The 14,960-nt window shown below is 41.5% G+C and overlaps 1 protein-coding gene across 1 annotated transcript; it reads right to left on the reverse strand.

The window, feature by feature from the left end:
- Positions 1-3: 3 nt before the first annotated feature.
- LOC115008262 (sodium-dependent neutral amino acid transporter SLC6A17-like) lies at positions 4-13,060 on the reverse strand. Its single transcript, XM_029431742.1, is given in 13 exon segments — positions 4-263; positions 265-606; positions 743-905; positions 1,022-1,181; positions 1,440-1,632; positions 1,719-1,911; positions 3,065-3,306; positions 3,393-3,503; positions 3,602-3,783; positions 5,758-5,884; positions 6,889-7,046; positions 9,543-10,002; positions 12,964-13,060. Coding segments are annotated over 12 exon segments (2,220 nt in total). The 5' UTR covers positions 9,826-10,002; positions 12,964-13,060; the 3' UTR covers positions 4-197.
- Between the last annotated feature and the right edge of the window lie 1,900 nt (positions 13,061-14,960).

Consider the following 14,960-nt stretch of genomic DNA (forward strand, 5'->3'; position numbering starts at 1 on the left):
GTCTTTTTTTTTTCTCCTGCTGCAGGTGGTTTCCTTTGTGTTATTTTGGGAAGCGTGTGTTCAGATCATTTGGGCGGCTACATACAGTTCTGTGGGGTTAGTAGGGCAGTGGTGGGGATTCTTGGCGCTGCAGTGACCCCCGGTGGAGACTTTATGGCTGCAAGGTAAACTGTGTTAAGAACTGGGTGTCAGAGCGCTCAAGAGTCAGACTCTGGCGTGGCGTGCGTGATCGGTGTAGTCGGTGTGGTGGGGCTGATGGCAGCAGTTCTGGTAGCTCGTACCGTAGCAGATGCTTGGAGACAGGGAGTTGGCGTCCAGAGTTTTGGCCCCTCCTGCTGTCAGGCAGGGCCTGCCTGCCGGTGCTGAGGGTGGCGCCTCGCTAGGCTTGGCACCAAGGATGAACCTGGATTCGTCCTGCTCCTCCAGGTTGGAAATGTCCTTCATCATGGTTTTACGGTAGGAGACAGAGAGCTTGTTGGAGCCGTCTGACATCAGGTTGAAGCGACGGGCGATGTAGACAATAGGGAGAGGCAACATGGCCACGATGATGAGAGCAAAGCACATGGTCAGTGCCCAGGGAGGATAGCTCTCGAAGCGTTCCTCAGCCTGCAGACACACACATACAGAGGGTTTATTGATTATGTGCACACACACGCACGCACGCACACACACACACACACACACACACACACACACACACACACACACACACACACACACAGACACACACACACACACTGACCAGCTCTTGGATCCAGGCATTGTATCCTGGGGGGCTGATGGCCATCTCGATGACAGTGGCTGAGATGAGCACAATGAGACACAGAGGGGAGACGTACTTCCACAGGTAGAAATAGATTATACATGGTCGGAAACCCAACATGTCCTCCAGATCCTGCATGAACCTGACGGAGAAAGAATAACAAAAACATTACAGTGATGACCAGGTGTGTGTTCTCCTCCGTTCCAGTTTTATTTTTGTGTTTCAAATTTGAGCAAATAGACCTCCAGCCAGTTTTACCTTTTTGTGCCATAAACCCAAGCGACAGACAGATTCTCCAGGATGACCACTATTGTGAGAGGCAGTCCGGCAGAGTAATCATCAAACATGGTGACAAAGTAATTCCCTGAGCGTTGAACGAACAACAGGCCAAGGAAGAAGGCCACAATGCAGCAACACACTGAAACAAACCCAGAACCCAGAAGAAACTAAATTAGCACTCCTTCAGAGGACAAGAAGAGACTTTGGTCATGGAAAATAAAATAGTTGTATTGGCAGTAAGCCAAACTAATAGTAAACTGTGAGTGTTTTGCATTCAGCACACTCGGAGCAATAATACAAAGCCTAATGCAGCCCAAATGTGCTTTAATGTGGTGCTGAGTAAGGCAGTTTGTAACTACTACTAGCATACAGTGTCCTGTCAGTGGGGGAGGTTTACCTGTGAAAAGCTCCTTATGGACCTTGTAGGTGTCGAGGACAGGTGTGGTGATGCCGGTCATGGTGCCGATCATACTGCCCAGACCGAGGTTGATGAGCATGAAGAAGAACATGACCGACCAGAACGGAGACGCCGGGAAATGAGTCATGGCTTCTGTGAAGGCGATGAAGGCCAGGCCGGTGCCCTGGACAGACTGCAGAGAGACAGGTCAGGGACTGAAATAAGTAACAGGCTGACAGGTGTAAAAAGAGTCGAATACAGAACATGCAAAAGACTCGCCTTGTTGAGCTCGTCCTCCAGCAGACAAGGATCCAGACCCAGCTGGGCGAAGCCGTCCTCTTTCACCGTCTTGATGACCCCGTACATCTCAGCGTAGTCTGATGTGGTGAGATGGGAGAAGTTTACATGTGGCGGGATGAGGTCGTGGCTCAGGACGCTAGAGTTGAGGTATCCCAGGATCTTCTCTGCATTCCTACAGAGATAAAAGAATCAGAATAAACTTTATTGGTCAAGCATGTTGTTCTATTCAAATTCTGGTTCTCAGTTTCACACATTTAAAGGACGATACAGACATACAGTTTAAAAAAATATATATCATATGCAAGCAAGGATCGGACCTTATTCTATATTTACAGGTTGGATTGTTATGTTCATAGGTAGTGCAATAATGTGAATAATACAATACCTTTTCGATTCAATAGTCTAAAGGGCACAAACCCATTTTTCCACAGTGCAGCAGTACAGTGGAATAATCTGCCCATAAATCTGAAACTGAGTATTTCACAGAGCATGTTTAAAGTCGCCTTAAAGGGACAGCTCACCCCAAAATCAAAAATACATATTTTTCATCTCTCACCTAGTGCTATTTATCAATCTTTTGGTGTAAATTGCCAAGTGTTGGAGATATCGGTGTCCTCTCGAATATAATGGAACTAGATGGCACTCGGCTTGTGGTGCATCTCCTCATGACGAGAGGCTGAGCTCACCTGAGCCAGCTAACGTTAGAGCTCAGCCGAGTAGGATGCCAGTAATATTTACATCTTGCATGGAGAAACATTTTCCCGCTGCCTGCTATCTATGTTGATTGTATTGTCTGCACTTGCTGTCTTGTTGCGTTGCTGTATTTGTTAAGTGTTAGTTATACTAGAGGACCACAATAGAAATGAAGGCTTCAGGCTTTATGTGTTTTCATCCTCCAGCCTTTTGAATGCATTTAATGACTGCAGTGTTATGTGTTTTTTAATATTCAAATAAGATCAATCAACCGATAAGTTACGCGTATATACAAGTGTATGCACGGTATATTTAGTCTGCTTAGACTTGAGGACTGCAATGACAAGATAATATGTACGTATCATTGCACAATATTTATATTACTGCAAAATATATGATGTGACTGTCATAGTGTTGTTGTTTTAACTATTTCCTGTATGTCTTGAACATTCAGGCTGTAACTTTTGGTTTATCTACAGTACGTGACAGGAAGTTAACCATTTTATTTGAACACACAAGCTAAGACGGTCCAGCTTTGTTTTTGTGCTGGTTTTAATTTTTTGGCTTGAAGATTTTAGATACAGTATGAACAGTGCTTAAGGAGAAAAAAGCTTCTGCAGGTGTGAACTTACTCTACGACACACTTTTCATTCATGATGTTGGCCTTGAATCCCAGCACGGCGAACACTACCAGTGTGGCCAGAATGGAAGTGATGAAGTTGATGAAAGAGACGAGCACGGCATCAAAATGACAATTGTTATCGATCTTATTGTAACTGGAGAAGGCTATGACTCCTCCGAACCCCAGACCCAGGGCGAAGAACACCTGGGTGGCTGCCTCTCTCCACACCTTGGGCTCCAGCATCTTCTCCAGCTGTGAGAGACGGACAGAGAAAGTCAGATTGATGAGCATTTTTCCGCATGGCTGGATTAAAGATATGGGGAAGAAGAAAGTCACACCTTGGGAGTGAACATGTGAGCGATGCCATCCACTGATCCCTTCAGCATTAAACCTCTGACCAGGAAACAGAACAGCACCACATAGGGGAAAAGAGAGCTGAAGTACATCACCTGTGAAAGTGGAAAAGGGAAAACATTTAGGAAACCGGTGGTCTCCTCCATATTTTTTCTCATCACATCATCTATTTGCGTCTCATCCTATCCGCTACCTTCCCAGAGGAGGCGATCCCTCTGATGACAGCGAGGCAGACGATGATCCAGGCCACCAGCAGAGACACGGTCATTTTCACGTTGAGGCCGCCGCTCTCTGCGATGGTGCTGGTCGTGTTCAGAGTCTGACGGTACCAGAAGTAGGTCGTGGCCGAGCTTTTTTCACACTCTGGCTCCACAACTGTATGTTTTGCAGACAGAAGGAGATGAAGCTTTAGTTTGGGTGATAATGATGGGAGAGAAATGTGGGTGTGAAGATGCAGCAGGGAGGTTTGGATGTCGCGAAGAGGGCAGAAGGAGAAACATAATGAGTGTTTGCTCAGGGTCAATATCTCAATTCTCGGCTGGTTAACTGTGCGCTTAGCATGCAAAGCATTAACCTCCAATTCACAACACCTGAGCATGTTTTACAGTGCACACACAATATATTCTCTTACTACCTTGGGGAACTGATATATATATATACTGCTATGTGTGTGAGATTAGAGTCAGCAGTGCACACACACAGACACACAGACACACAGACACATCTTTATAGATGTATGACAATCTAAATATGAATAATTTAAGATGGCCTCTGCTAATAAATGACCGTCTGGTTCCATCATGATGTTTGTCTGGATACAGATGTATGAGAAGAAAACATACAGTGAAATGTTTTACACTCTTCTGCTGTCGTGCAGCATCAGCGTCCTTCAGTCTGAATCTCTGCTCCCTGTCTTTCTGCCAGCAGCCTCGCTGAGTCACACACATGCTAAGTGTTTCTGCGCTGGGGTTATGTTATTATCACCTCTAATGAAATGAACTCCGGAGGGTTTTAATCTGGATTATGTCTGTGAAGTCGTGACAGAAAATTGTAAGAAAGTTAACACAATTTGTCTCATCTGCTTTCTGTAGGTGTGTCGATAGGCCGAGGCTGCACATTTAATCCTAAACCTTTTAGCGTGGTGGCCCATTGAGGAATTATTGTGAGCACCATGTAGATACTATTAAAGAGATTGACCATAACAATGACACAAATGGAGATTGTTCCAAACATTACATAATCCTGAAAAGGTACGCACTCTTGATATTAAATGGAAGCATTCATCTATTGCAATTAATTTGACTGAACACGATTTGAAACAAAAAACACAAACGGGTCACTTAATGGCCTTGAACCAGAACACATTAGATCGACTCTGCTTTATCTTGTGATAAAATGTGCCCAACTTTTGGCCAATTTCAAATCCAAATTAAATGATAAAATCTCCTGTTTCTTTTTATCGATTAATTTCCTCTACTGCACTTGTTTCTTCCTTTACTAAATTTGGTGCAACTTGTTTCTGCACAGATATTGTGTTTCTTGTCTATTATTTGTAGCTATGCAAGCAGCATGGCTCTATAGACAGCAATGCAGTTCTGTCCGTCACCACTTTAGTGCAGACTGAATGATATCAAAGATTGGATAGAGATAGACATGAAAACACGATCCCAGAGCATGAATTCTACTGACTTTGGTGATCCTCCACCATCAAAGAAGACTTGAAACTAGTGATTGAGACCATAAACTCATGATGTTTACTGAGGTAATAATTCAAGTAAGAAGTCTGGTCACTTTCTCATAGACTTCTATACAATCAGACTTCTTTTTGCAACCAGTGCAGTCGCCCCCTGCTGGATATTAGAGAGAATGCAGGTTTAAGGCACTTCTGCTTTGGCTCCCTTCTCAGACCTGGCGGTTGCCGCTTGTTTATTTGTTATTATTTCTCCTGCTAAGATTCCAATCAGCCTCAGCTGCACTTTGCTAGCTAGTGTGTTAGCATGCTAATGCAAACATTAGCATGCTAACACACTAAACTATAAATGTGACCATAATAAACATTATACTTACTAAGCATCAGCATGTTAGTATTGTCATTGTGAGCATGTTAGCATGCTCAGATTAGCATTTAGCTCAAAGCGCTGCTGTGTCGAAGTACAGCCTCACAGAGCCACTAGCATGGCTGCATACTCTATTTGTTTTATTTGAGTTAATATTGTTTTGATTTTTAATTTCTCTTCATTGTGCTTGTTATTCTAAAGCATTTGTTTGTTTTATGCTATTATAGTTGCCACTATGTTTGAAATGTAGTACACGTGTAACGTTCCTTGTCTGTAAGTTTGTGTCACTTACTGGCAAGTGTCCCATTTCTTCTGATTGGACATTCGCTCCATGGAAGAGGATACTGGAAGGACTGGACGAAATAGAAGATGCTCCAGCCGATGATCACATTATAGTAGAGACCCACAAAGCCACACACCTGGATAGATAGATAGATAGATAGATAGATAGATAGATAGATAGATAGATAGATAGATAGATAGATAGATAGATAGATAGATAGATAGATAGATTTGCCATTTGTTTGTTGATATTTCACAGTATAAGGTGTCAAATTTCATTCTTCCACTAAACTGTATAATAAGACGTGTACAGCCTGAGAAAAGTATGCAAATGAGGCGGCATGCTTTGTGCATGTTCCATGTTGCTGTCAGTCTTCTGAGCAGTCCATGCCAGCCAGGACATTCACAAGCTAAGTAAGGTTGAGGAAAGCATGAATAATTTAAGCGCTCTCTTTTCAACACTGATCTTCCACAAGATATTTATAGCTACTTCTGCACCAGCCGTGCAACTCCAAAGAAAGGCAACCGTTCACTCTCAAACACCCAAAGCCCATAAACCTGCGAGCCTGAGGCAGTGTGGAGGTTGTTGTGGTGACTCCAGATGTTATTGTAACTTTATCTGATCATCGCCATATTAATGTCATGCTTCTTACATGCTATAAACAAGCATAAGACACACACAATCATACTCACTTAATTAGGGATCAAATTACTTTTGTCTATGAGATATGTATATATATATATGTATATATATATGTATATATGTATATGTATATATATATATATATACATATATATATACATATATATATAAATACAGAAGGGTGTAACTTTGGTTTGAGAAGTGGGGGGGACACAAAATATTATTATTCAGTGAACTATTTTTAGAATGTGCACGCAACGTTCCTGGTCACGTGGACGTGTCCACAGAGGCAGGCTGTGTGTCCTGCTTCTCCGTTCCGATGACGGCTTGCGGTTAAATAATAATAATAATAAACAAATTTGAAAGTGGGGGGGCAGGCTTTGACAGCTGCTTTTACTGGTTTTCCGAGGCACCATAAAGCCTTTAGCCGCTAGCATACAATGCACTAGAGATAGTGTTATTAAGTGAAAATAAAAATGAATGCCTTCTCCCCCTCACCATCAGACTGGACACCCCTATCCCGCCCAGACTAGGACAGATGTAGTTCCAGACTCCAATGCTCCCACGTCGGACTTTCTGACCCACAGCCAGCTCCAAGAAGAAGAGCGGGATGCCGATGAGGAGGAGGAGGATGAAGTAGGGAACCAGATAGGCACCTGAAAAACAGGGAGGCTTGTTGAGCTTATACTGCACATTGTAGGAAGCATTTCAAGGCGTACAACACATTGACACACGTCTCAGACAGACACCAAGGGAAGTCATCTGTGTAGAAAAACAACAGTAAACAGTGGACTTTTATACTTACGTATACTTTACATTACGGTTAATTCATTTTCACAGTTTGTCATATTGCTGCAGAGTTTCTGCTTCGGCTTTGGTTGAAACCGGCTTTTTTCTTGTTTATTTGAGGCTGTAGTCGGTGGTGCTATCATATTAGACTACATTCAGTTTTTAATACTTGGCCTTCGTCATTTACATGCAGAGGACCGAAAAGTATTACAATCTTTCAGTATAATGCAATCCAACAGAAACATCACAAAACAGTCTCAATAAATGACCACAGAAATGAATGAGCACCTTTGTGAAACATTGGTATGTTGTATTTTTTAAAGTGGTGCATCACATGTGATTTGTAGTAAATTAACCAACACATGCAAATATACTGTTACAGTCCTTTAACAATGTGAATATAAATGCTGCTGTAACTTCCAGTGAGATATATTTACCCAACCTCCTCCCCCACCCAGCTCCTCTCGAACGCAAGGTCCTCGCATCCGCTGACGAATATTCTTTGAATTTCATATTAATTTTGATGGAAGTCTAAATGTGTCTCTTTGCCGCTTAATCCAGTGAGGCATAATCAGGATGAAACGGTGTTTTATGTGAAGGTTGAGTCATCATCTGGGACTTATAGCGTACTATTAATACATCAAGAGTAGGAATTACATACAGTGGGACACAAATGTTATAGTGGGTGGAGTAATGAGGCAGAGAGAGAAGAAAGGAGGTGAAACGCTCAATTAAGAAAGCTGAAATAGAGTATGAAATATACAGTGAGGCGTTTTGGACATTTGCCAGGATTTGCAAATCCACTCCATCACAGGTTATAACAGGAGCCTGTGAAAGATGTTATATATTCGACAGTCACAAGCATAAAGATGTGACAATTAAGGGAGAAATGATAGAGGATGTTAGAGGGAGACGAGAAAGACTTGACAAGGAAGAGACATAACGTAAGTGAAAGAGAAGCCCACACAGCGATAACTCCCAAACACAGACCTTTAATGTGTCTCTAATTGGTCTGTCAGACAGACAATTACGGAGTGAAAAATGGCCGCTCATCAGGTCACATAACCTGACCGGTGTGGGAGTGTACTGTCAATAAATCCTCCCTCTATGCAGTAAATCAGACCCAGAGAGCAGAAATCACAACCACATTAATGGAGCAATGTGAGCAGCATGTCTATAGTGAACTCAGGTTTACAATAAGAACGTCTCTGATTACATTTAGACCAAAATAAACCCTCATTACTAAACAGTTACATTTTTTATCGAACCCTTTTTTGTTTACCAGAGTATCAGTGGAGCTCGGCCTGCCCGGCAGTAGTAATCAATAGTGCAGCTATATTTAGACTCGGCTGCTTCTGTCCTGAAAGGCAGCTCCATGTTTTAAGATGGTCTGGGTTAACTGAGAGGACATCAGCTAAACAAGAAGCTGAGCAGATGTTGACTTTATACATGTGTCGTGTCTGAAAGATCACATGTTGTTAAAAGATCACAGTATTAATACAAATAGTTCCCCCCTTTTCTATATGTATATATAGACCTGTGTTTATCCCTTTAGTAAGTAACTTTAGTTGTTTTGTTGTTGTTTTTGTTTTTCATACAATTTTGAATAATTACTTTGGATAACAGAAAGAATATTCTACCATTACAATATGAGTCCACTTAAAGTTGATAAAAGATAATACAGTATTGAATTATTGTAAAGCCCTTGTGTCAAAGCCCGCAAAGGACTTTCATGGTGGAAAGTCCACTAACAAAGTGGATGTATTATTACTTTAGATATGTACTGCTTAGTTCAAACTGCAGCCATGTTGACAATGACGATTCTAACATGCTGATGTTTAGCATTCATACATGCTTACCATCTTAGTTTAGTATGCTAACATCAGCTAATTAGCCCTAAGCACAAAGTAGTTATGAATGTTCTTAGTATTGGAAGAATTAAAACATTGACACGATGATGGTGCTAGATGGAAAGTCGGGATCAAAGTTCTTACAAATGATCCTGAGTGGGATCATGAATGTCTGCAGCACTATTCTTTTTTAATTAAATGTGGAATATTACATCTAATCCACTTCATGGAAAGTTCAAGTTGCTAAGTTTGGATGTCATCTTTTACCATCATCTTTAAATATATGCATGACATTAGTGTTTATTAGTAACAAAATAAAAATTCACAGTGAAAATTGGACCACTCTGTGTTTATTCAGTGTTCTTGCACTGGAGACTCTCTCTCTGCGTACGTTACCTCTACAAACCCTCTGAAACAATAAAATAAATGTCTGCATTGACAGTAAATTTGATTATCCACTTGGTTGACTGCGCCTGGTGCAACGCTGCAGCTGTGACTAATGCAGTAACTCACCTCCTCCATTCTTCTGGCACAGGTAAGGGAAGCGCCACACGTTCCCTAGGCCCACAGAGAAGCCCACCTGGGCCAGGATGTACTGCAATTTGCTGTTCCAGGCTGGGCGTCCATCATTTTCGGGCACCTCTATCTGCGGGATCTTTTTCCCAGCGGCCCCTCCGACGGTTAGGGAGCTGTTCTTGTAGTCGAGAGGCTCCTCGTGTGCAAGCAGGTCAGCCACGGACTCTGTGACGTGCTCATTGCTCTGCTCGCGCTGCGTAACCTTGCTGTTCTTAGGCATCAGGGAGGCTGAGGGTCGGGAAGGGGGTGGGGGTGGAGAGAGAAAGAGAGAGCGAGACAAAACCTGGTGGGAACAGAAAGAGGTGATATGGGCAGAGAGTGGAGAAGAGGTGGATGGATGTAGCTGTAAGGGAGATGCTGAGGAACGACGGCTGGGTTTCAGGTCTGGGCTTCAGTCCTGCATCAAAAAAACAGAAAGGTCAAATAGAAAATTGTGTTTCAAGGACATCATCAAAAATTATATGTAATAATCTTCTATTATTGGACAAAAATCTGATAAAAGTCTCCATTTTAAATAAAAGAATATCAGGTGTGGGCCCTTGTCAAGGCTCATTTAATGTACAGTGATTTTTTATCTTCCTTTTCCTGGCTGTGGTCCTTAAATAACTTCACACAGTCGCTGCCACAATTATTCCTCCATTTAGTGCTTGGTTAAGCTTGTAATAAGACACTGGATTGTAAAACATGGTTATGTCTCTCTAGAGCCATGAAGGATGTCATCAGAAAGACAGGAGACCATTCGTCACACCTGAGTGTTAACGATTCTTCAAAAAAAACTCAGCGGGGACTTGAACACACATTTTTACAGCACAACTCTTTGTCTCTAACGCAATGTTTTTGGTTGCAAAATAATTCCCAATCCTGCAAATTGTTCTATTTAATTTCCCTGTTCTGCAAAGCTTAACTTTAGTGAAGCTTTTTCCCCTGTAAATCCCCTAATCCTCTGAAGCCTTGCTGCAACATCCAGCCTCACCCCTCTCTCGGGGAGTGGTTGGTTCGACCCAAACGTAATGGAGGAAGTGAACATGATGCTTTGGATGAAGTGCCGTCATGTGTTCTCTTGATCCACAGCACGAGCCCCCGTGCAGGCTCAATACTTATTGAGTGAGTCATTTCTCCATTATAAAAATCTGCCGTCCACTGACATGCAAAACTGCAAAGCTTTGCATGCAGAGGGGAATATAAATAAAACAAACAAACAGAGAGACTATCTCACATTCTTTTATTTCCTGTGTTGGTGACTGATGAAATCACCAAAGTCCTGTCAAAGAAAAAGAAAATGTTTGGCTAAAGAACTAAAGATGCTGCTCCTCGAGTGTGATGTAACACCAGTGATGCACACGAGCCTTCGTCGTCACAACACGCACTTCTAACATCGGAGTAAACAAACTCTGTAACTATCAGCAGATTCTCCACAAAGACCATAAACTCCACACAAACACTCTGAGAGATCCTGTCTGTGACAGCAATACAAACAGAACACAAATCCCTCAATTTGTGCTCAGAATGTGCATTTCCTGTCCTTGTTTATGTATTTTTCATCCCAAACAGATTTCCTCCTCTCTGCATGTCAAGATGAGCCTGTGATGCAATAATCCACGGCCATTCACAAGTCTTCATAATCCTGTGTGCATTAACTCTAAAGCCCCCAGTGCTGCCTTTCTGTCTTGTCATTCAATCCCATCCTACAGCATACAAGACACGTAATATCAATCAGAGGCTGCACCCAGCGAATAATCCTACTGGAAAAAACCCACCAACACACAGTTTAGATGACCCCAGCTGATACTTAGAATCTGGCAGTGTGGAATAATTTCACATCACAGTAAATACATTTTTTCTCTGGAAAAAGCCTTTGGGAGAGCTTGCAATGTATTCTCTCTCCTGTGTGGATCATATATCTTTCTTTGGAAGAAGATCTACATTTTCAGTACTGAGATAAACACTGTGATGTATTAGCCATGATTATATAACCTACACCAATATCTACCTGACCTCTGTATATTTATTATGTTGCATGATTCAAAACAATAGTAGCATGCATATATGCAGGGTATTACCACACACTGTACATCCCTTTTACTAAATTACTTGGAGTCATGCTTATAGACCTACTAAACAATGTCACATTAACAGCACACGGTGCATCGTCGAATCATTTTCTGTACAACAATGAAGTATTTTGATCTAGGAAATAATGTCAGAAATAAAAGAGTCAGAACCGTCTGTCACAGATTCCTGAAGGTAATGTCTTCAGATTGCTTGATGTGTCCCAACAGTACAAAACCCAAAGACATGCTGTCACTTATGACATAGAAAAGCAGCCAATCAGGCTGAAATAAGGAAGTGTTTGTTATTTTTGCTTTAAAAATCACTGAAATCATTAATCGATCACCAAAATAAATCTTCAGTCAATCGACTAATCCATTAATATACTTATCGCCTCAGCTTTTAACCAAGACATACTATTCAAAAGTTGTCACAGTGAATAAAAGCAATGCATCTGAATGACAATTAATAATACTGAGGGCCGATTGTAGCACCTTATTATTGCCACCGAAGCTTGTTTTTCATAGACATCCCTGTTAAGAAATCACACTTCACACTGGTGACGTTCCACCAACCAGACCACAAGTTCAACACATGCTCTCACACGTCACTACTATTTGAGTTGATTGTAATGTTACTTCCAGTAACACAATATGGAAAACAGCAGATCCTGCAGCTCAGTAATCGTTCCTGTTTAAATGTCCACACTTGTTCATTAATCGATAATTGGTCGAAAATTCAAAGTACTTATTGTCCAAGACCTTTAACAACCAACTTACTCGTACTTAACTAGCAACAGCCCATTATATCTCAGAACGTAATACTAATATATAATAATAATAAATGACCTGGACATCTAGGACATTTAGGACATTGATTTAAACTTCTCCCCCATAAATCCTGTTAAATGTAAAGTACAGCTGAACAGAGCAGCTGCAGGTTGTGTAGACATGCCCTCAGTAATCAACACCAGCACAGATCACTCATTGTGACACCAGGTGACACATCTGGTGCTGATGCTGATAGCCCAGCTCATCTGCGCTCATCACGAGTGATGCAACGACTTTAAAACACGCTCAATCAAGGTCAACGATGATAATTCTCTGACCTCTGTGTAAACTGGAGCACATTTCAATCATGATGCAAATTGTACACGAACTTCACACGACTCAAAACAAAGCGATTGAAACTATTTTTCAGCGGTCTGTGAACTTTCTGCAGAAATGAACCGTCTACATATTTTTAAAATACAGGTGATAACACCTAAAGAGATGCACAGAGGAGTGGTGTTAGGAAAAGAAAATCTCACCGTGAGTCTTTAGCAGCGATCAACAATATCCAGGGTTTATTATGAACGCTGAAAATGTGTGGAGAGGCATGAATATATCCGCCGGGCAGCACTTGTGTGTCGGTGTGGTACAGACTGAGCGCTCGCGGGACTACTGGAGGACGGATCACATGCTCCTCTGCCTACAATTAACATTCAGGGTGGAGAGTCCGGGGCGCACCGTGACGCACAAAGTGCTGCTCATTACCAACAATGACAAATCATCACCTGCCACTCAATTATAGTTCGAGACTTCCGCGTTTGTGAAGCACGTGAAGGTGGGATGCTGAGGGAGAAAAGAGGGATTTGTCAAGGTTATCCACTCCTACCTGAGGAAGTGATGGTCTGACGCAGCTGTCGTCATTTCAATTGATAAAAAATGCAAGCCATTCAACACTAGTGTGTCAGGATACAGGATACACAGCGAGTACACTAACACAGTAACTAAAATAGTGTTTTGTTGTAGCCTTAACAGTGAGCGTGTTGGTTTTAACTGATGAGCAAGCTTTTTTACCCCCACTGCTCAACAATGAATGAGCATTAATACATGAATAAAACTCATGATAAATATATGAACATTAAATTAATAATAGAGTGAGAGAGAGAAAATAAGGATATTTTGCACTTGAAGAAGAGCAAATGTGTTATTATTATATTCTACCAGCTGTAAGACGTGTAAGGGTAAATCATACACTTGAATAATGTTCATGATGTTGCATGAATCAAAGCAGGATGTGGACGAGGATTGTTATTATTGAAGCATGAACTTGTAAGCAGGACTTTAATGTTGGAGCCAAGATGGAGCTCATTTTAGCTGCATTATTTAGATGGTTTAATCTATATGATTGCATCAGATTTCATAAACTGATCATACAGTATGTGTTGTATATAAAAGCAAACTCATCTGAAAAGTAACTGCAGCTGTCAAATAAATGAAGTGGAGTAGAAGTACAAAGTAGAACATGGAAATACTCAAGTAAAGTACAAGTACTTCAAAATTGTACTGAACTTGAGTAAATGTAGTTACTTTCTTTAATCACTGGCTTCTGCTGCGAAGACAAGAATGATGTAAAAGTTGTTTTTTTCTTTTGGGACAGAAATGAATTCCCTAAGAGATATACGTTTAATTATCTTCATAATAACATCTTTATCTCCCTGATCAATCGGGGACTTGCACTAGGTGGTTGTTTTCTCTATTGAACATTGGACATGCGTCACGACTGCAGCAGACACTGTCACCCAGATGACCATAAATCATACACCGTTCACCAGAATATTCTTTAATACCACCAAGATCGCAGAGGAAGATGTTATCGAGGGGTCATTTTTCATCCCGGCTCTATATGGATTTATTTCGCCCTCCATCCCCGCTCATCTGCCTCCTTGAGTCTTAATCAGATGTGCTTCCCTCACTTGCCTCATGATATTTCTCTAAATCTGCATCAATAACAAACACATGTGTCATTATGGAGTTTGGTCAAATGGATGATACAGAACACAGGGGAAGTAAACATGTGGAATGAAGTGGCTTTAAACTGTGAGAACAAAGTCCAGTGTAAAAAGCATGAATACAGTTTGAACTGACCCTTACATTTGAATTTGAAGTCATATCTCATATTTCCTGTATTTGTGATGCCTTGTGATGTTGTTCAGACGGCGTTTAGGTTCAACTAAAAGCTACTGCTAGAGTGCAGCATCCAAGACCAGCTCAGGTTCTGATCTGTCTTCTATATTTCTACATCTGTTCCTCACTCGTTGACGCTTTTGACGCACCTTCTTCGAGCTGACTGCTGGGAGCAGTTGCCACAGCAACCTCAGGATCATATGACTGACTTTGTCCCATCTCCGCACCTTCTGCCTTCCTCCCTCCATAATTGCTTTATCACAGGAAAACAACAAAATGCATTTTAAACATTCACACAAGTGTGACCATTAACTTAAACTCATGGTCTCTGAAGTTTATTTGGGATCCTGAAGGT

This window comes from Cottoperca gobio, chromosome 5, assembly GCF_900634415.1.
Source record: "Cottoperca gobio chromosome 5, fCotGob3.1, whole genome shotgun sequence".
Lineage (NCBI taxonomy): Eukaryota > Metazoa > Chordata > Actinopteri > Perciformes > Bovichtidae > Cottoperca > Cottoperca gobio.